Below are 21071 nucleotides of genomic sequence, written 5' to 3'. Positions count from 1 at the left end.
CCACGCCCCCCCAGTTTAGATACGCACCTCGCGTCACGTGCGCACCAGCCTGGTGAGCGGAAGTGAAGTCAGTGCCGTGCGCGGGCAGTATGGCCAAGCCATGGCGGCGAGCACAGGCTACGTGCGCCTGTGGGCCGCGGCACGGTGCTGGGCACTGCGGCGGCCTCTCTTGGTTGCCGCCGGGGGGCGGCTCCCGACTGCAACTGGAGTGTGGTTACTGAGAGGCCGGCGGGCCTGCGACGCCATACCTCCTTGGGCGCTTTGGGGCCACTGGCCGGCCACCGCAGGCCAGTGGCGAGGGATTTGGGAGGCGAATAGCCGCGGCGGCGGGGGGGCGTTCTCCGGAGGCGGGGATGCCTCCGAGGGAGGCGCGGAGGAAGGAGCCGGGGGCGTAGGGGGCGGCACAGGCAGCGGGGAAGGCCCCGTCGTCACGGCGCTCACGCCCATGACGATCCCGGACGTGTTCCCGCACCTCCCGCTTATCGCCATCACCCGCAACCCGGTGTTCCCGCGCTTTATCAAGATTGTCGAGGTAATGAGCCCCCCCCGGCCCCGCCCCCTTCCCCGCCAGCAACAGGTTAGCGCCCTCGGGCCTCACAACTCTTGAAAGGTCTCGGACTCGAATCCTTGTCCGCTCAGCACTAGTTGGGCATGCTTGAGCCAAACTTCCCCCTTTCGAGTCCTTTAGGATCAGAAGAGAGGAGTTGAACCCGATGAACTTAGGAGTGTCCTCTTGAGAATCCTGGTGATAGAGATCCGCTTACTTTCCCGTGGATCTTGTTAAGTGTTTTGCAGCGCTCCCTCAGGCGACAGTTTGAGAGCCTGTTTGGGATCAAGATTCATTCCCGCCTTAAACAAGTATGTCTTTGATTGCTTGAGCTGTGTCAAAGGCCTAGGTGTCAGAGATACAAAAATTCTTGCTCTTACAGCTTATCTTCTGGGTTGAGAAGGGCAGTAATTACTACTAGAAATCGGATAGCAAGGAACGGTACTCGAGGCTGGAGAAAGGTGGTAAGAGGACACGATTTATTCGTTCAGTAGAGTGTGTTTGACCTACCAGGGTACAGTACTAAACAAGTCAGACACAGTCTCTGGCCTAAGGAGCTTATGTCTTGGTGGAAGAGACCATGAACCAGTAAGATCCTGGCAGAAGAAGAGCTATGAGGGGGAAGGGAAGAAACAGGATGATGTAACAGCCAGAAATCAGTGAGTTCAAAGGAATGTGAACTTTCAGAGGAAAGACTCACAGGCCTTCTTCTCCCCACCTCACCTCCGTTTTGTTTTTAAATTACACTATCACTTCCCTTTAAAAAATGTTTTTAAGTTTTAAAATAAATTTTATTTTATCCCATAACCCCCACCTCCTCCTCCGATTTTTTTTTTCCACCTCCGTTTTTGAGAAACATTTTTAAAACAATTTACTGTGGAACTTAAGATCATGAAAGAGAAAAGTTAACAGCAAACTACGGAAGCAAGGTCTCATAGCCTCTATATTCGCCCTTCAGCTCTTCCTTTGCTGTATCCTCTGCTAAATAAATCTGCAAGGGTCTCTTGGCTAGGGAAAGGACAGTTCAGAGAGGCAGCAGACCAGGAGTGGGCAGGGCCAGGAGTCCCCTCGCCCCTTCTCCCACACTGCTGTGTGTAGCGTGCCCTTAGTGTTATAGTCGTTGCAAAGGTTGACCCCAAAGCCAGACCAGTCAGCTAGTCATTCTTCACAACCTTCATTTTCTCCTCCATGAAATGGACATCAAAATGGTGTCTTTATTTCTTGAAGCTGTTGTGGAAGTTATGAGGTCCTGTATATGAAGGATTTGCAGCTGTGCCTGCCACTTAGTTTGTCTCAGTAATAAGCTGCTGCTTTTTCCCCCGGGGCCAGTTAGCACTTATCAGCATGGAAGACATTTATGATATTTCAGAACAGTTCTGGAAGACTTTGTCCCATCCTCTCCTTAGCCCTCGCAATCCTCTTAAACCCACCACCCCAGACTTCTGGGGCCAGGACAATTCAGGTCTGGTCCTCAGCCCTGGAAAGAGACGCATGCTCCTTGCCCCAGCCCCTGCAGAGAGAGATGGCTCTTTGGAGAGCTGTCTGTCCATCTAGGCTAGCCAGGAGGGTTCAGTGAGTCACTGTGGCAGCACTTAGAGACTGGACCGTGGTCCTCACTGGTTTTCTGTTGGTGTGGCTTTGTAAGTAACAAAACCCAATGGGGACTGCAGGGTGGGCAGATAGGTGCTGAGGACACAGTAGTCAGTCCTTGGCTGTGGGGAAATGGGACACCTCTGGGAGCCAATAAATGTTTCTGAACCGGTTAGCAAAGCTCTTTATTCTTGATTTTGTAGTTGGCACTATGTGACTAACTTGTAGTAACCTCTCCTAACTCTTGAGTATAGAGCAGTGGGTTTATTGGAGGAGTTTGTAGTGGGTCATGGTTCCTCAGATGTGTTGGGTTTTCTTCCCAGCAAAAGTACAGTAATTTCTAGTGTCCAGAACTCCCAGACAAAAGCCAAGAGCCCCTGTGGTGGAGTGGGTTGAAACACCGGTCCTCAGTGTGTGATCCCTGGATCAGCATCATCTGGGGATTTGTTGGAAATGCAGGTTCTCGGCCCCTGCATTCTCCTCAGTCAGGAACCCCACAGGTAAGGTCCCACACCAGTCTTCCTGGTGTTTCTAGTGCCCTTCAGAGTTTAACGGCTGTCAATCAACATCTGGCCCAGGGAGACAGGCGAGGCAGTGCCCACCTCTAATCCAGCTACTTAGGAGGCTGAGGCAGAAAAATTCCAAATTCAAGCCTAACCTGGGCAACTTGGTAAGACCTTGTCTCAAAAAGGGCTGAGGATGTAGCTCAGTGGTAGAATACTCCTCAGTCAATTCACAGTATCACCACAAAGAAAAATCTGGCCTAGGAAGGAACAAGGACTTGAAAAGAATCAGCTGAGCTTAAGCACATCACATGTGTCCTAGAAGACAGCACCAGCCTTGAACCCGCCCTGAGTGACATCAAGAATGTTCTGTCATCCTGAGGATTTTGAACATCAATACATAGCACCCAGCTGTAGTTAGGAAACAGTTTTATCTGAAGATTGGAGGAAGTTGTCAATCTGGGGGATGGGCCATGTTTGAGTTACACACAGTGTTGTCCTTAGGTTAATGAAAACAGTGGTTTTGGTTTTCAAATGAAGACATTTTAAGCTGGTGTACATCTGTCATCCCAGCACTCTGGGAGGCTGAGGCAAGAGGATTGCAAATTCGAGCCCAGCCTGTGTGACTTAGTCAGGCTGTCTCAAAAATTAAAAAGGAGAGGCCGGGGATTTAGCTTAGTGGTTTCGCTGCTTGCTGTGCAAGGGCAAGGACCCGAGTTCGATCCCCAGTACCAAAAAAATAAAAAATAAAAAGGACTGGGGATGTAGCTCAGTGCAGAGGCCCTAGGTTCAATTCCCAGTACCACAGCAACACAAAACTAAGATATTTTGCCCCTAGAACAGATTTAGGAGTGAGGTATTAATTTCTTGTTTCTGACCATTTGTCTAGTTTAAATTCTCTTCAGAAAGGAAAGGATCCCTAAGGAAAACAAGTAGTTACTAGTTAATCTTGCCTCACCCAACTCCTGCTTCGTCTTTTGTTCAGTTCAGTGTTCCCTGGACTATCTTGACTAGTGTCCTAGATTAGATTAGCCTGTCCCCAGAGAATGATCTAGAAAACTCTAGGGCCACTGTCAATTTCCCAGCTAGACCACGTACCCTGCATTTCACTTTGGGGTCATTGTCATGCTAGGTTAAAAATAAGAAGTTGGTTGAGCTGCTAAGAAGGAAGGTTCGACTTGCCCAGCCCTATGTCGGCGTCTTTCTAAAGAGAGATGACAAGTAAGTGTCATTTTTTCTTCATCCCTTCACTGAAGCTGCCCTAGCTCACCACAGTCCTGCACCATGGAGTGGTTGGGATCTTTTTGCCTTGACAGAAAAGAAAGACCAAGAGTCAGACAGTTGCCTTTTACACAGGATGGGGTTGTAGCTCCTTATGTTGAACCAGTGGTCCCCAGCCTCTTCAGCACCAGGGACCAGTTTCCTGGAAGACACATTTTCCACAGACGTGGGGGGAGGGTTTAGTTTCTTCCTTTTATTAGCATATTTGTGATATGTAATGCAGTAACTCAGTCCCCAGCACTAGTGTCACTACCTCGGCCCCCCGTCAGATATCTCACCAGGCATTAGGTTCTCTCAAGGAGCCACAACCTCCATCCTGTGCATGTGCAGTTCACAGCAGGAGCCGCTCTCCTAGGAGAATCATGCTGCGATGGTCTGGAAGGAGGCAGGGCTTGGGCAGCGATGGAGCCATAGGGGAATCCAGAAGAAGCTTTGCCCAGTTGCTTGCCACCCACTCCTGGCTGTGTGGCTCCTTTCCTAAGCATATCCCTGTGTTAAACGTCATTCATTTGGCTGGGGGTGCCACTTGGTGGTGAGCACTTGCCTAGGTTCCATCCCCTGCACCACAAAGAAAAAACTGTGTTGTCAAGATGGGAAATGAACCTCAAGGTCTTAGAATTCAAATCCCCCTAGGGCCGGGGATTTAGCTCAGTGGTTCTGGTGCCTGCCGCGCAAGTGCAAGATCCCAAGTTTGGACCCTGGTACCAAAAAAAAAGAATTCAAATCCTCCTAAAGCTGCTTCTGAGCAGAGCTGATGAGGTGAATAGCAGGGCTGTAGGGACATCCACCTCGACTCCAGGTAGCAACTCGTTCCACTTCCAGGTTACAAGGTGCGCTCATTGAAGCTGGCACTGTCATGGGGAGTGGAAGAAAAATCAGTCCCATCCGGGTCCCTTCTTCATGGCTGACTTATCAAGGAGCTGCCTGTGTGTGTGTGTGCTGTGCCCCTGGTGACAGAACAGAGCTGGCATCTCTCTGCCACAAGCCCAGGAGACCACCCTCACTTTTTAGTGGTGGCTGCTAGGGGTGTTCTTTCTCCCTCATCCTCTCAGTCTAAGGTGCCCTGCTGTGTATTGGGGCAGCTGTGCTAACACACCTTTATGTTCCTTTCCTTCAGCAATGAGTCTGATGTGGTCGAAAGCCTGGATGAGATCTATCACACGGGGACGTTTGCCCAGATCCATGAGATGCAGGACCTGGGGGACAAGCTGCGCATGATTGTCACAGGACATAGAAGGTTCGTGAGCTGCCACCAAGTGGTCTAGCATGTGGGGCTTAACTAAGGACATGAGCAGGTAGAAAGGGCAGCCCCAGTAGCACAGGTCCCCGTACCGACCCACCTGGTCAGTCAGCCCTATAGGTTTGTCGCTACCACTGAGGCCAGTGCTGGGGAGAGGGTGAGACACAGCAAGTTTACCAGGTATGGTGGCCACACCTGTCATCCTAGCTACTTGGGAAGCTGAGGCAGGAGGGTCTCGAGTTTGAGGCCAATTGGGCAACTTAAGGATACTCAGTTTCAAAATAAAAAGGGGTGGGGATATAGCTCATTGCAAAAGCCCTGGTTCAGGCCCAGCCTGGGAAACTTAGTGACTTGAAGAGATTCTGTCTTAAAATGAAAGTAAAAAGGGTTGTGACACTCCCTGGGTTCAATCTCCAGTACCACCACCAAAAAAAAATAAAGTAGGAGGCGTGTGGTGCATTGCCGTAGAGCCAGGGAGTGTGGGACTCTAGCAGAAGCCCCTGGTAGAGGGGATCCTGGCTGTGGAGTTGCAGCTCAGTATCCAGCTTGAGACCCCATAGGTATTGAGGCCCCATCTCTGTATCTATGTGTCAGTGATCGGAGTTGGGTGGGCCCCCAGCCCCAGCCTTCACCTGGGCCCTGCTCCCCCACCAGGATCCATATCAACCGACAGCTGGAAGTGGAGCCTGAGGAGGCTGAGCTGGAGAACAGACAGAAGCCCCGCAGGAAGGCCAAGCGGGGGAAGAAGGAGGCGGAGGACGAGCTGAGCCCCAGCACTCCGAGGGAGGTGGGGCAGGAGCCGGCCACTGAGGCCGCCGGGGAGGTGCTCATGGTAGAGGTCGAGAATGTGGTCCACGAAGACTTTCAGGTCACTGAAGAAGTGAAAGTAAGTCACCGTGAGTGTCATGTGGGGCCCCATGAGTAGGCCGTGCAGCCTCTCCAGGGAGGGTCACTTGGGCCGGGCTGGTGTACCTAGTTCTCCTGACATAAATGACATCCTTTCCTTCCAGTCTTTGGAAGGAATGGACCTGGGAGGTAAAGGCAGTACCCTGGGCCCCTAGGCACTCATGAGGGAGGGAGAGTCCCCAGTCTTGTCGCAGCGCCTCCCCTTCATGCCCAGGCAGTGGGGCGAGGAAGCAGGGGACAGAACAATCTCTGGCCACCCCAGTGACCTGCCTGGGCTGTCCTTTCTGCATTGTGACTTGACAGGAGAGGTTTCAGTCAAAGACTTGGAGTGGGTCAGCTCCTGTGTGTGTGCCTGATGTCACTGGGTATCTCCCAGAGAGGAACACGCCAAGTGGAGGCAGTGGTCCTGGTCCCACCCCTCTTGGTCGTGGTGGGTCTGGTGCTTTGTCAAGAGAGTTGGGGGGGAAGTATGGCCACTATCGATTGGTCATGTCTGCCAGGGCCCTCCTGGGACATGGGTAGTGCCACCATTGATTGGTGATGTCTGCCATGGTGCTGCTAGGACGAGGCCTGGTGGCCATTCTGTACCCTCAGCCCCCTGTGGCTTTTGAGTGCTTTAATAGCCTAAGGTGCCCAAGGAGTAGGACGGCAGTTTCATTTAGTTTTAACTAGTTGAAATGTAGAGAGCTCCCCATGACTCTGCTGTACTGGGCAGCAGGCTTCAGCATCTTCCATGAGAATCCTGTAGTGAGGGAAGACCAGAGAGAGGTCTCAGATGCCATGCATGATGAGGAGACTCGCAACCCCAAAGACACGAAGCGTGCTTTTTTCCTTTTTGAGACAGGGTCTCACTAATTTTCCCAGGCTAGGTTTGAACTTGCAGTCCTCCTGCCTCAGCCTCCCAGAATGCTCAGATGACAGGTGCGTGCCACCATACCTGGCTAAGTGGGCACCTTTTTGGTAGGGCAGGTGCCAGCACTTCCAGCTAGCAAGCTCTGGTTCCTTGTGCAAAGTCAGCTCAGTTAGGGCCAAGGCCGGCAGCTCGAGAGCAGCGGGTGTCAGTGAGCAGCTTGGCTGTGGTGGGCTCCCTGTGTTTTTGATTACACTATTCCAGAGCCAGTAGCATTCCTGGCACATTAGTGATCCAGCTCAAGGCATCAGTACCCACCTTGTTGATTTTCTAAAAGGCCAGTGCAACCTGGCTTCCCACCAGCTACTAGGGAAGCTGAAATAGGAGGTCACAAGTTGCAGCCCAGCTTAGGCGATATAGCAAGACCATTTCTCAGCATAACTGATAAAAGCAGCTAGGTGTATGGCTCAACAGTGAACATTTGCCTAGCAGGCACGAGGCTTGGGGTTCATTCCCAGCACCGAAGGAAGGGAGGGAAGAAGGCAGGGAGAAGGAGGGAAGGAGAACAAGCCCCACTCTTCCTAAGACTGCTTGTGCTGACAGGCTCAGGGCAGGCTCAGCAGACAGCTTTGGCTTTAGCTCTTGGTCCCCTGGTGCCGTGTCCCTGTCCCTCCCCTCCTTGGCCTTCAAGGGGTTGTTGCCAGAGGGCCGGGTGGGGAGCTGGCGAAGCTGTGGTGGGCAGGGCTCTGGGCTGTGCCTGTGACAAGCATGGTGTCCACTCCCCAGGCCCTGACCGCAGAGATCGTGAAGACCATCCGGGACATCATCGCCTTGAACCCGCTGTACAGGTCAGAGTCCACAGCTGGGCAGACGGCTTTCCTCAGGCACCATTCTATCAGGGAGCAGGGCAAGGGGCTGGGGTTCGTGGTCCTCCCTCTGCAGTGGAAGTCCCCTCCTCCTGCGCCCACACTGTTTACACACTGTGTCCCTTGCTGGGTTGGCCCAAAGCCTTCCTTGTCAGCAGCTGGGGGACGAAGGAAGGAGTATGGTGGGGTTACCGTGTCAGCTGGTTTGCATGGGTGTTCGTCTCTAGGCTCACACAAACAGACCTTTTCAGTCCTAAACTTGGAAGCCTTGGGCAGCAGAGCTGGCTGCCGCCAATGTCCCCAAGGCCTTGCTCAGAGCCACCAGGGAAGAGGACACCAGGACCCGGGCTCCTGGGGGGTGCGGTCCAGCGAGGGATGGAGGCAGCATCCCTGTCCCCCTCTGTTCCCCACAGAGAGTCGGTGTTGCAGATGATGCAGGCTGGCCAGCGGGTGGTGGACAACCCCATCTATCTGAGCGACATGGGCGCCGCACTCACCGGGGCTGAGTCCCACGAGCTGCAGGACGTCCTAGAGGAGGCCAACGTGAGTGAGTCCCCGTGCATGGGCTTGCGCCTGACTGCTTGTCCTGCCATGGCGCACAGGTGCCCGTTAGTCCTGCCCTGCTCCCGAGTGGCTTCCTGGTGGCCACTCGCATGTGTGGTATCATCCTGTCCTTGGTTGATCCCTGGCCTGCTGTGTAGGTGTCCCCAGCCGTGCTGTGAATAGCGGGTCCCCAAGCTGTCAGCCCCATGGGGTGTGCCTGACGTGTTGGATGTGGGGCGAGTTTGACGCAGGCTCCTCACTCTTGTGCTCCTCCCCACAGATCCCCAAGCGGCTGTACAAGGCACTGTCCTTGCTGAAGAAGGAGTTCGAGCTCAGCAAGCTACAACAGCGCCTGGGCAGGGAGGTAAGGGGAGGGGCGGAGCAAGGGCTGTGGGCTGTGGCCTGTGGCCTGTGGCCTGTGGGCCTGTGGCCAGGACACTGGGCTGACCCGGGCTGCCCGCTGGCAGCCAGGGCCTGGAGCCTGGAGCATACACTGGTGGCATCGAGATTCCATGAGCAGGGAAGGCATCTCCATCTCTTGTAGTTTGTATTTTGAGCTGGAGTCTCATGGTGTCCCCCAGGATGACCTGGATCCTCCTGCCTTAGCTTCCTGAGTAGCGGTGACAGCAGGTGCCCGCGACTGTCTGGTCGTCTCCCTCTTCCCACATGTACCCAGCCACTTTTGCTCTGGTGCTGAAACTTATGAGGGGACCATGACACCAACCCTAGTGTCCCAGCACTCCCAGAGAGGCCTCAGACCTGTCTTGACGCTGAGGAACGTTTTTGGGCCTCTGCCACCCTGGGAATGGTCCTGGAAATCAGGGCCCAGCTGAGGAAGGCTGAAATGCTCTTTTCAACTTTCAGGCCCCTCAGGGGCCCACTTGCCCCTTGAGCTATCTGGTCAGCCTGGGTTGTTGGCCCCTAACTGCTTTTCAGATTTGACTTGCTTTTTCCATTTACTTTTTTTTTTTTTTTTTTTTTGGTACTGGGGATCGAACTCGGGACTTCCTGCTTGCAAGGCAGGTGGCGGAACCACTGAGCTAAATCCCTGGCCCTTCCATTTACTTTTACGACAGTTTTGAATGCCATCTTTATTTGTCTTTTTTTGGTACCGGGGATTGAACTCGGGTCCTAGCGCTTGCGCAGCAGGTGGCGAAACCACTGGGCTAAATCCCCAGCCCTCCCATCTTTATTTGGAAGACAGCACACTTGGCCGTTGATTAACAAGCCCTAGGGATGTGGCAGTGGCAGACCTCGGCTGTCCTCCTGCACCTGTGTCTCTCAGAGGAGAGGAGGGAGGCCCAGCACTTCAGAATAGGGGGCAGCAGGGCCTGCCATGGCATCTGGCCCAGGACTGCTGTCAGCAAGGCCCATGCTGGGGTGGATGGAGGAGCTGGCATGGCGGTGCACACCTCTGAAACCCCACAACTCTGAAAGCTGAGGAAGGAGGAGCGAAAGTTCAAAGCCAGCAGGGCAAGTCAGCCAGACCCTGTCTGAAAAAATTTACAGGGCTGGGGGTGGAGTTCACTGACCAAGGGAAGTCCTGGGCTCAGCCCAGCATCACAAAAAGGAAGAGAAAGCAGACAGGCTGGGGGCCAGTGGCAAGGCCAGGCTGGTTGCCCTCACCTGAGGCTGGTGTCTTCTCACTCGGCTCCGCCCCTTCTCACCTGACCCCACTCCCGGAGTGCAGGTGGAGGAGAAGATCAAGCAGACGCATCGCAAGTACCTGCTGCAGGAGCAGCTGAAGATCATCAAAAAGGAGCTGGGCCTGGAGAAGGACGACAAGGACGCCATTGAGGAGAAGTTCCGTGAGCGGCTTCGGGAGCTGGTGGTGCCCAAGCATGTCATGGATGTAGTGGACGAGGAGCTGAGCAAGCTGGGCCTGCTGGACAACCACTCCTCGGAGTTCAAGTGAGCAGCGCACCTCTTGCCACCTCCATCACCGTGCTGACCTATGCTTGGTCACGTGTCAGTCACCTTACATGCACAGAAGTCTCCCTGACTTCACAGAGGGCGAAATCAGGGCTCCCGCCCCAAAGCCACTGCACATTGCTTCGGGGCAGCTGAGGAGTTTCCCTCTGTGGCTGTTCAGAACCTGTCATCTTGGTGTCTGCCATGGTCTCGGGAGTCTGAAGTCCACATGGACCGCATCCAGGCGTGGGCACCAGGGCTGCTCCTCCACTCGTGGCCCCATCCTCCATCTGCAGAGCTGGCAGCATGGCCTCCTCTGATCCTCCTGTGTCCCCCTAGAAGGCCCTGTGAGGGTGCTGAGCCCCTGATGATGTGGGCTGGACCCAGGGCCTCATGCATTCTGTCTGGCAAGTCTCTGGCAAGTCTGCTGAGCCTCATGCTCACTATTGTTTTGTTTTTTTACATTTTTATTTATTTTTGGTACCAGGGATCGAACTTGGGACCTTGTGCTTGCCAGGCAGGTGCCAGAACCACTGAGCTAAATCCCCGGCCCCGTATTGTTTTATTTTGAAACGGCCTCACTAAGGCACCTGAGTGGCTCCTCTTGCCTCAGCCTCCCAGGAAGCTGGGATGACAGGACCTGCCACCACAGCCCTGGCCTACCAGGGTCCTTAACTTGCTCCCCTTGGCAGGGCCTCCTTGCCGTGTGCGGTGGTGTGTCCACAGGTCTTGGGCATGGGTGTAGACCTCTTGGGGGCTCGTCCGTCCCCCATGTCTCAGCTCGCTAGGGCCAGGGCGGGTGCCGGCTGGCTTAGGCAGCACCCTCCAGGACAGGCCCACCCTTCCTTCAGGGTTCTGTCCCCAGGTCCTGGGCAGCCACAGGACCAGTCCACTCTGCTGCCCCTCCTCAGGCACTGTCCACCAGCCCTGGGCACCCCCGTGTCCCCGATGCCTACAGCAGCTCCAGATTGGTCTCCGCAGAGCAGCCTGTGGCTCCTGCAGATCAGGGCTGGTTCTGCCCTTGATGTCCTCGAAGGCCTCTCCCAGCACATCCTGTGCGTCAGAGTGACCTTGGTGGCTGTGTATCCCTGAGCTGCCTGGCCCCTGGTGCCAGCTCCCCCGGGCCCCTTGTAGCAGTTCTCACCCCTAAGAGAAGAGCTGTCTGTGCCCATTGTGCCCACCGTTGCTCACAGCCCAGGCTGCCGTCCCCACAGGTGCCAGGTCTAGCTTGGGGGGGTGGGTCTGGTGCTGAGAAGCCCGAGCTGTGCCCCCACCATGTGGCTTCCGGAGCAGGGCCCAGCCCCCCTTCCTCCCAGCCAAGCCAGCGGCCTCCTAAGAGGTCCCCCCGCCAACACAGTGGCCCCAGTGTGTGGCATGAACCTGCTCACCAGCTCTTTCTGTCCCGACGCAGTGTCACCCGCAACTACCTGGACTGGCTCACATCTGTCCCGTGGGGCAGGCACAGTGATGAGAATCTGGACCTGAGCCGGGCCCAGGCGGTCCTGGAGGAGGACCACTACGGCATGGAGGACGTCAAGAGGCGCATCCTGGTGAGGCCGCGGCCCGGCCTGCTTCCTGCTGCTGCAGCTGCACTGCAGACAGCGGGGGGCCAAGGAAGAGTAGGGTGCATGTGGCCTGAGTTCTGGAGGCTGGGACAGTGAGTGCCACACAGCAGGGTGCCAGCTGGGGTCTCTTCTCCCTGAGCCACCACTGCCATGCGAGGTCCCTGCGCTCATGAGCCCATCTGATCCCTGCACCATGCGAAAGCCCCTCTCCCAGATGTCGGGCTCCTGTGCTCGAGTGCTGAGGGCCACAAGGCACTGCAGCCCTGGCCCCCACTAGGCAGCACAGACCTGTGTCCCCGGCCCTGGACCATGTGCCCGGGACAGACATCCAGGCCATGCCTGGCGTGCTCTGGGTTTATGTGGGGCTGTGAGTCTGTACCGAGGAGCCCCCGGCGGGTTTGCGGGGCCCAGGCTATAGCTAAGGATGCTTCATGACTTGAGGGGCCCAGCTGAGGAACTGCTGCAGCCCCACGGGGTCCCTAGCCCATCCTGCCACCATGTCATGCTGGGGAAGCCAGAGGCGCCCAGCTGAGAGAGGCGGGCCCGGGGGAGGGAGCGCACTGTGTGTCAGCCCGGCAGCACTGGGCCCTAGTTGTCCCCCTGGTCTTTGGGGGCCCTTGCCCCCTGTGGCAGGTGCCCCTCTGACTGGGTGGCCCTCGGGGACAAGCCTGGCCCTTCCCACAGCCCCAGACGTCCAGGGGGTCGGAGCCCTGAGCCTGGGAAGGAGTGCCACTGCCCCCTCTGCCCACAGGAGTTCATCGCCGTCAGCCAGCTCCGCCGCTCCACCCAGGGCAAGATCCTCTGCTTCTACGGCCCTCCTGGTGTAGGCAAGACCAGCATTGCGCGCTCCATTGCCCGCGCCCTCAACCGCGAGTACTTCCGCTTCAGTGTGGGGGGCATGACTGACGTGGCTGAGATCAAGGGGCACAGGTAGGCACCGTCCTGTCCTCTCCCTGCTGACCGGCCTCTGCCTTCCTGTCGGCCTTTTGTATTTGTTAGCGTGCTCTGGCTGTGAGCCCCGAGCTCCACTTGCTGGGGGACGGAACTGAAATGTCCGGGTGTGGGTGATGTCAGGCCTGGCTGAATTAGGACTGCGTGTGGCTGGACCCCCTCTCCACCTGGAAGCCCACTCCAGCCGGAGCTCAGTGAGGCCTCATGGCCCTGTGGGCTGTGTGCCCAGCCCAGGCCCAGGGGTGAGAGCTGGGGTGCAGCGGGCTCGCCAGTGCCAACCGGCTAGGAAACCCCAAGCCCTGTCTGGTTCCTCCCTGCTCTGAGGCCCGGGCCCTCTGTCCAGGAGCTGCAGGCCAAGGCCACCCTGGGGGTGAGGAGAGGGCATGGCACCTGCTGAAGGAGTGATGTCCCCGGCATTGAAGTGACATCTGGGGAGGGCTGAGGAGAGGGCCGCGGAGGGTGAGGGCACCAAACTGACCCTGGGGGTTGAGTAGAGCACAGAGATAGCAGAGAATCCCTCTGTTCTCCATGGCTCCCACCTCCCTGGGGCCAGAGCCCAGGGCCTCCCTCCATCCCACAGGGCCTCCCTCCATCCCGCAGGGCCCTGCAGTACGCCAGTCCCCATGCTCCCTCAGCTCCAGCCACATGGGCTCCCCACTGCTCCTGCTGGGCCCCATGCTGCCCCAGACCCTTTGCACGGCCACGCTCTCCACCTGATGTACTGCAGCTTCTGACACCCACATGGCTTACTCCTGACCTTTGGCCAGGGCCTCTTTCTGGGTCTTCACACACATGCAAACGCATATACACACGCAGACTCAATACCTACCACACACACCCCACAAGCAGCATGCTAGACACCTCAGTCCTGACCTTCTGGGCGTGCAGTCTCCCTGCCTTGTGATTTCCTCTGCCTTTTGTTCTGTTTTTTGAGGTAGGGTCTCACTGTTAGTTCAAGGTGGCCTCAAGTCAGTCTGCAGCACAGGCTGGCCTGAGCTCGCAGCGACCCTCCCGCCTCAGCCTCCCAAATGCTGGGATTATAGATGTGGGCCCTGAGCCTCATCTCCCGTGTACCCTTGTAGCGGCTTCAGCTCGGGCACACAGGAGACATAGGGTGGGGACCTCTGTGAGGTCCTGGGCCTGACTGCTCCTGGCCCTGCCTGCCGGGTGGGCACTGTGAGGAGGGAGCGAGGTGGCCTCTGGCACATGTGCACCTGAGCTCTGCTGGGGCTGGGGCCGCGCATCTCCCCACCACCTCTGAGCTGCCTGGGAGAGCACGTGGCACACTGCAGTGCAGGGTGCAGGGTGTGTGACCCGGGGTCCCGAGGGCTCTGACCCGTCTGTGCCCCACAGGCGGACCTACGTGGGTGCCATGCCCGGGAAGATCATCCAGTGCCTGAAGAAGACGAAGACTGAGAACCCCCTGGTGCTGATAGATGAGGTAGCTCACACCAGCTCAGGCTCACGAGAGGCCCCAGTGGGGCGTGCCCAAGGCCTTGCCCTCTCTTGTCATCCCAGCCACTCAGGAGGCTGAGGCAGGAGGATGGCAGGGTCCAGGCCAGCCTGGGCAACTTAGTGAGTCAGTGAGACCCTGCCTCTAAAAGAGCTCAGGCAAGGAGCTGGTGGGTTCAATCCCCAGTACCGAGAAAGGAAATTAAGCACCGTGGTGCTGCTGGTGGTGAGGGAGGAGGCCATGTCCCTCTGCCCTCAGCCAGGGCCCAGTGTCCCAGCCCTGGTCTCCTGTCACTGTCCCAGGTGGACAAGATTGGCCGTGGCTACCAGGGGGACCCGTCATCGGCACTGCTGGAGCTGCTGGACCCTGAGCAGAATGCCAACTTCCTGGACCACTACCTGGATGTGCCTGTGGACCTGTCCAAGGTGTTGTTCATCTGCACGGCCAACGTCACTGACACCATCCCCGAGCCACTGCGCGACCGCATGGAGATGATCAACGTGTCCGGCTATGTGGCCCAGGAGAAGCTGGCCATAGCCGAGGTGCCTAGAAGCTGGGTCCAATAGCCTCCCCACAAGCAGGGCCTGCGGAGGTGTAGGGCGTGTCCTTCCTGCCCCTGCCTGGGAAGGGCGCTGGGCCTACGATTCTCAGCTGGGCGTCCGGAAGGGTGCTTTGCTTTTGGAAGGCCAGTGGTCCTCCCACACTCGCTCCTCTGGGAGGTCTGAACCCACCCCTTCTGACTTCCCAGAGGACTGAGCTTTGTGGGGGGTGGGGACCAGGCCAGTGCGGAGCAACAGTGTGGCTCTGTACCTGCAACCCGGATGCCCTCAGCTGTACCACCTGGCGGGAAGCATCCCAGGGCTGTGGGTAACAGGCTCAGCCCTGGGAGCTAGGAGGCCCTCATGGAGGAAGTGGCATCACAGTGACATGGGGTGGGGTAGGAAGAGGACCCGGGTGCAGGACGAGGCATGGTCAAAAGCCTGGGGACAGGTGGCACTGATGGGCCCTCCCCTCCCCGTGACGTTTGCTCCTGCCCACAGCGGTACCTGGTGCCCCAGGCACGGGCCCTGTGCGGCCTGGATGAGAGCAGGGCCAGGCTGTCGGCGCCCGTGCTGACGCTGCTCATCAAGCAGTACTGCCGCGAGAGTGGAGTGCGCAACCTGCAGAAGCAGGTGGAGAAGGTGAGCGGTGTCCCGGCGCCAGAGGTCCCTGCTCGGCTGCCTGCTCCCCCACCCACTCGCCTGCCTGTCCGCCCAGGTGCTTCGAAAGGCGGCCTACAAGATCGTGAGCGGTGAGGCCGAGACGGTGGAGGTGACCCCTGAAAACCTGCAGGACTTCGTGGGCAAGCCGGTGTTCACAGTGGAGCGCATGTACGACGCCACGCCGCCCGGCGTGGTCATGGGCCTGGCCTGGACCGCCTTGGGTGAGCCCAGTTGTCACAGCGGGAACCCCAGCTGGCCTCACCCCAGACAGTTCCAGCCCCGTACCCGCTGATGGCTTAGCTTGCTGTCCCCACTGAAGGGCAGTGTGGGGCAAGGCCCCAGGGCTTGGGGTGACTACCGCACTGGCCAGGGAGATCCCCAGCAGACGACCATGCAGAGGCACCGCCCAGGAGGCTGAGGGAAAGGGCACCCCAGGGAGCCGGCTTTGGCAGTGGGATCTGGGTCCTCATGGTCCTGGGCCTCAGTGGCAGGGACCCTGCACACTCGGGCGGGGTGGGGTGGGCTCCAGGCCTGAGTGCTGGCCAGCTGAGGGGCGCACAATGTGACACGATGGTCATGTCCTGGCTCTGCCACCTGGCGGTGACTGGAGGGCTCAGCACCCCACACCCCTCTCCCAGGAGGCTCCACATTGTTTGTTGAGACATCCCTGCGGCGGCCGAGGGACAGGGACAGCAAGGAGAACAAGGACGGCTCACTGGAGGTGACCGGCCAGCTGGGGGATGTGATGAAGGAGAGCGCGCGCATCGCCTACACCTTCGCCAGGGCCTTCCTGCTGCAGCGCGACCCCAGCAACGACTACCTGGTGACCTCACACATCCACCTGCACGTACCAGAGGTCAGCCCTGCCCCACGCCCCGCCCACTGCCCCACTGTGGCCATGGCCACCCACCTCTGCTGTTCCCCCAGGGCGCCACTCCCAAGGACGGGCCCAGTGCTGGCTGTACCATTGTCACGGCCCTGCTGTCCCTAGCCCTGGACCAGCCTGTGCAGCAGGACCTGGCCATGACAGGCGAGGTGTCCCTCACGGGCAAGATCCTGCCGGTGGGAGGCATCAAGGAGAAGACAATTGCGGTGAGGGTTCCCTGCCACTGCTCCCGTCCTGGGGGTGCCATGGTGACAAGCAAGTGAGCCGGGTGCTGTCCCAGCTGCCCCCACCCAGTTCCTATCACCCCACAAGTGCCCACTTGCCTGGGGGGGCCCATATGGGGAGGGCTGCACGGGGTTTTTGGGCAGGGACCCTGAGGCCTCCCCTTGCACTGTAAATGGGGGGTGTTCATGGGGCCAGTGCTTCCTGTCTCTGGAGCTGCCCAGTGCTTGATGGCAAACATAAACACTGTCTTGGAAGAGTGGGGCCTGCTTGGGAGGCTGAGGCAGGAGAATTGGGCTACATGGCCAGCTCCATTGAGGGACAGCAGCCACAGGCTCGGGGCATGTGGTACAGGAGAGTTGGGGGCACAGCCAGCTGGGCAAAGGGTGCAAAGCAGCCTGGGTTCCCAGTGGGTTGGGGTGGGCCTAGCACCCTCTTCTACACTGAGGTCTGTGGGGGCCTATGGTTTTGCAGCGGGCAGGCCTCAGTTTCCCCACCCTAAGCTGCACCCAGCCAGGCCTGGCTGAGTGACCACCCAGCCCCCCCCATAGGCCAAGCGTGCTGGCGTGACCTGCATCGTCCTCCCAGCCGAAAACAAGAAGGACTTCTACGACTTGGCAGCTTTCATCACCGAGGGCCTGGAGGTGCACTTCGTGGAGCACTACTCCCAGGTCTTCGACATTGCCTTCCCTGTCCCCCAGCGACACGCAGAGGCCCTGGCTGTGGAGCGGTGATGGCTCCAGAACTGTGAGCCACATGGAAGCTGCACTGGGGAGGGGCTGCAGGCTCGGCACTGTGGACACTGGCCTGGGTCCCAGACCTGACCGGCTGAATCATGAAGCTGTTAATCACGAGTAAAGCATTTTCAGTACTGTGCGGCTGCTGCCTGTGTCTGCCTGCACCCAAGGAGGAATGGGGCCTTGGCCAGCGGGGGGACAGAAGAGGCCGCACAGAACTTTCTGCAAAGGTTTATTCCGCACAGAGGAGGGGCTCAGTCCTTCTTGGCAGCTGCTTTCCTCATGGCGGCCAGCACATTGCTCAGCTCCTCGCGCTTCCTCTTGGCTCGGATGTGTGTTCCCACCTGTACAGCAAGGGGGGGCCACCATCAGCCGGGCGGTCCTGCCCCACCTCCCAGTGCCCGCTGCTGCTCACCTACCCTTTTCTTGATGAACTTGAGGGCCCGTTTGTCCTTGGAGACCTTGAGCAGTTCCATGGCACGCCGCTCATAGGGGGCAAAGCCACACACCTCCCGGATCATGTCCCGCACAAACTTGGTGTGCTTGGTGAGGCGCTGGGGGACAAAGCAGGCGTCACGTGGAACTCAGCCCTTTGCACTGTTCGCTAACGTAGGCACCCTGCATCCTACCTCAGTTTCCCTGGCTGCTCTGAGTGCCTGTAACCAATTAGCCTGCACCAAGCCCAAGATTCTATCCTCAGCACCACATACAGGAAACAAGGTAGAGGGCCGGGGATTTAGCTCAGTCGTTCCGTCGCCTGCCTCGCAAGCACAAGGACCCGAGTTCGTTCCCCGGTAACAAAAAAAAAAAAGGTAGAGGCCAGACAGTCGCACAAGCTTTTAGTCCCCAGCTCTGGGAGGCTGAGGCGAACATAAAACAAGTTCCTGTCTCGGGATGAGAAGTTAAAGGGCTGGAGCTGTAGCTCAGGGCAGAAAGCCCAGGGTGCACCCCCCAGTAGCCAAGGAACCAAAACCAGGAAAGCTTTCACTGTGTTTGGGACAGAAGCACTGACCGCCAGCCCTGGCGCTGTGGACAACTGTCCCCGGTACCGTGGGGTCAGGAATGCTCCTAAAACCCTACCAAATCAAACCTCCAAACACGACACGAAAGGCCTCGTCTTCCCCTCCATACACCATTCTCGGGTAAGCCCCTGATGTAGAGCAAACTTCCGCTCACACACGCACGTCGCAAGCCCGCTACCCCCAGGTCGGCCCCAACACTGCCCTATCTGCCCGGCCCGACGGTTCAGCGTGCGCCCCCCGGGTCTGTCTCGCTCAGGCGAGCGATGGAGTCTAGGCCGCGCTTCTGGGCGGCCCAACACCCCCCTTCCTCTCGAATCCCCCAAGATGCTAAGCACCCCGCCCGCAGCGCCTCCCCGAGACTCCGCCGACCCCTACACTCACCCCGCGGCGGCGGCTGTGCCTCGGTTTGCTCACGTTCTTGGTCACCTTGTGGCCCTTATTGAGGCCCACGGCCATGGGGTAGCGTAGAGCCATGGCTGGGGAAAGCGGAGGGAGAAGGGGTAAGAACAAAATGAGTTCAGGCTCGGAACCCCGCGCCCCGGCTTCCTCGGGCTCACTCGCCGCACCTATCCATCCTCGAACCCATACAACGGGACCGGGGTCCCGGATGGCGGAGGATGCCGGCAGCGACAATCCACTTACCTGGTGCTCTTCAATGGCTGCGGCAGCGGAAGGACCCACGCCGAGCGGAACTCTGGGATATCTACTCACTGCCAGAATTGAGGCCCAGAGTGGCACAAAGGTCGCGCGCTCCCCCTGGCGGCGGGAGGTATCTGTGGGCTCTCTCAGTAGGCGCGTTGGTACAGCCCAGCCCCGAGCCGAGAATCAGACCCTGTAGGCGTGTTTGTGGTGGCTGTCTCAGGGTGGAATAAAGATTTGAGTTCCACGTTGGGGATTTAGCTCAGTGGTGCCGCCGGCTGCCTCGCAAGAGCAAAGTTCCGAATTCGATCCCCGGTACCAAAAAAAAAAAAAAAAAAAAAAAGATTTGAGTTCCACTTCTGGCGCTGGTTCTCTGACCCTGAGCCAGTGTCTTCAGCTTCCAGGGCCTGTTTCAGATATGAAGAGTACCTGGAGACAGGCATGGTGGTGCACATCTGTCATATCAGCACTGTGGGAGGTTGAGACAGGAGGATTCCAAGTTCGAGCCCAAGCTGCATGGTTTACCAATTAGCGAGACCCTGTTTCTAAACATACATACATACATGAATACATACATACACACATACATAGCTGAGGATGTAGCCCAGTGCAAGATCCTTGGTTTCAACTCCCACAACATACACACGCATGGACACGCACAGCAAATGCCGTGAAATAAAACCACCATCAACAAGGGTACTGGTTTCAGGGAACAGCTGTGTTACAGTGCTCTCCTGTGGCACGTGAGCTAATTTAAGAGGTCACAGGGATGGGACCCTAAATAACTGAATCAGATAAAGTTACAACAAAAGAACAGCTTCTGGTTTTTCTTTTTTTGTGTTTGTTTTTTCTCTTTCTCTCTCTCCCCCTTTAGTTTTAGCTCCAAGACAAGAGTCTCAATTTGGGACTGGTCTGATTGGGATAACCTTTTTTCTTCTGTACTGAGGATTAAACCTAGGGCGTACTGATTAGCTCAGTGGTTTCGCCGCCTGCTGCGCAAGCGCAAGGACCCGAGTTCATTCCTTGGTACCAAAAAAAAAAAAAAAAAAAAAAAAATTACACACACACACATAATTACGAGACAGGGTCTGGCTAAATTGATTAGGATTAAGCCTCAACTTGCTATCTTGCCCCAGACCCCTGGAATAACAGCCATAGGCCACCACAAGGGGTGGGAACAGCCTTTCTCACCTTAAAATGGTCATTAGCCCACAGGGGCAGCATTTTATAGCATTGTTTCCTTCTTCAGCTTTTATTTTTATACCTGCGTTCTTTATAGCGGGAGTGCTTCACCATTTGGGACTCCTGTCTCAGCCGCCCAGTGTGTTGAGACCACAGGTGTGCACCATCACGCCCAGCAGACTCCCCCTGACTTACTGAATGAGGTTCAGCTCTGCTTCAGCCTCCATTTTTCCACCTGTGAAATGGGCTCCTCTCCCAGCTCCTGTGACTTAGGAGGCGTGAGGAAATGTAAGCCTCAGAGACAGGTGAGGGAAGGTGGATTTTATTATGACACAGGAGGCTGGACCCAGCTCAGAACATGCTCTCTCCTCCTCTTCCAGGGATCCCGTATCTGGTGCCCCTGAGCGGCCTGCAGCCGGGGGCTCCGGCTCGGCCAGACAGCAGTACAGGTGGGGCTTGGGGGTCAGGTGCGGCATGGGGAGAGCTCCAGGGCAGCGTGTCCTGGACAAGTCCCACCGCTCCTCCGAGCCTCAGGTTTCTCATCTGCAAAGTGAAAGCACTAAGCCTGCCACCAGTGCCAGCTAGGCAACAGCGTCCGCTTTTACCTTTTGTCAAGGCCCGGGCTCTGGCCCCATCCCCGGCCAGCAGCCACACCCCCAAGCCATGTCACGTGACAGCGGGCCCGCCTCCCTGGGACAATCTCTTCTTAGCGTTGCTTTGATAACCCACTTCTAGGCTTGCACTTCCTAGGTCCAAGGCCTAGATCACTCGCGCTGGCTTGGGTGGATCTCTTGGTGTCTGACATTTCCATTTTCCAGGGTCCCCTTTAGGATTAATCCAGACCCCCTACGCCTCTTACATCTCACCCTGCCAGGGCCGAGGTGGACTACCTTTCCCAGAAGGCTTGGCAGACCGGGGCTTTCTGGGCTTGTTTCGACTTCATTTCCCAGACAGCTTTGCGGTGGCCCAGAATTT

General features: G+C 57.4%; 2 protein-coding genes across 3 annotated transcripts; one reads left to right on the top strand and one right to left on the bottom strand.

Annotated features, from left to right (window-relative positions):
- Positions 1–61: 61 nt before the first annotated feature.
- Lonp1 (lon peptidase 1, mitochondrial) lies at positions 62–17392 on the top strand. Its single transcript, XM_087201279.1, has 17 exons — positions 62–532; positions 3773–3861; positions 5039–5158; positions 5816–6047; positions 7704–7765; positions 8197–8326; positions 8607–8690; positions 10017–10237; positions 11649–11787; positions 12554–12732; positions 14107–14194; positions 14509–14748; positions 15247–15387; positions 15464–15629; positions 16047–16264; positions 16336–16500; positions 17068–17392. Exons 1-17 carry the CDS (start codon positions 101–103, stop codon positions 17248–17250), a joined length of 2889 nt encoding a protein of 962 aa, XP_087057405.1. The 5' UTR covers positions 62–100; the 3' UTR covers positions 17251–17392.
- A 76-nt stretch (positions 17393–17468) lies between these two features.
- On the bottom strand, positions 17469–19101 carry Rpl36 (ribosomal protein L36). Of its 2 annotated transcripts, none has more exons than XM_004865677.4 (4): positions 18918–19101; positions 18657–18751; positions 17673–17807; positions 17469–17597 (listed from the first exon to the last, which is right to left on the bottom strand). In XM_004865677.4, the coding sequence occupies exons 2-4, from the start codon at positions 18747–18749 to the stop codon at positions 17508–17510; spliced, it is 318 nt and encodes a 105-aa protein (XP_004865734.1). In that variant the 5' UTR covers positions 18750–18751; positions 18918–19101; the 3' UTR covers positions 17469–17507. The 2 variants fall into 2 exon arrangements, with proteins under 2 accessions (XP_004865734.1, XP_004865735.1); XM_004865678.4 differs by having other exon boundaries at positions 18842–18940.
- Between the last annotated feature and the right edge of the window lie 1970 nt (positions 19102–21071).

Source organism: Heterocephalus glaber, unplaced genomic scaffold, assembly GCF_053883595.1.
Source record: "Heterocephalus glaber isolate CG9 unplaced genomic scaffold, H.glaber_assembly_v1.0 deba00001760, whole genome shotgun sequence".
Lineage (NCBI taxonomy): Eukaryota > Metazoa > Chordata > Mammalia > Rodentia > Bathyergidae > Heterocephalus > Heterocephalus glaber.
The sequence above is the reverse complement of the archived record's forward strand: the minus strand, read 5'-3'. Positions and strand labels throughout refer to the sequence as shown.

Excerpts from the sequence above, each read along its gene's own strand:
- Rpl36 (XM_004865677.4), bottom strand. The coding sequence starts at position 18,749 with ATGGCTCTACGCTACCCCATGGCCGTGGGCCTCAATAAGGGCCACAAG. Across the intron at positions 17,808-18,656 it reads GGCACAGCCGCCGCCGCGGG|CGCCTCACCAAGCACACCAA; the intron begins GTGAGTGTAGGG and ends TTTGTCCCCCAG. Across the intron at positions 17,598-17,672 it reads TCAAGTTCATCAAGAAAAGG|GTGGGAACACACATCCGAGC; the intron begins GTAGGTGAGCAG and ends CTTGCTGTACAG.
- Lonp1 (XM_087201279.1), top strand. The coding sequence starts at position 101 with ATGGCGGCGAGCACAGGCTACGTGCGCCTGTGGGCCGCGGCACGGTGC. Across the intron at positions 533-3,772 it reads GCTTTATCAAGATTGTCGAG|GTTAAAAATAAGAAGTTGGT; the intron begins GTAATGAGCCCC and ends TTGTCATGCTAG. Across the intron at positions 6,048-7,703 it reads AGGTCACTGAAGAAGTGAAA|GCCCTGACCGCAGAGATCGT; the intron begins GTAAGTCACCGT and ends TCCACTCCCCAG.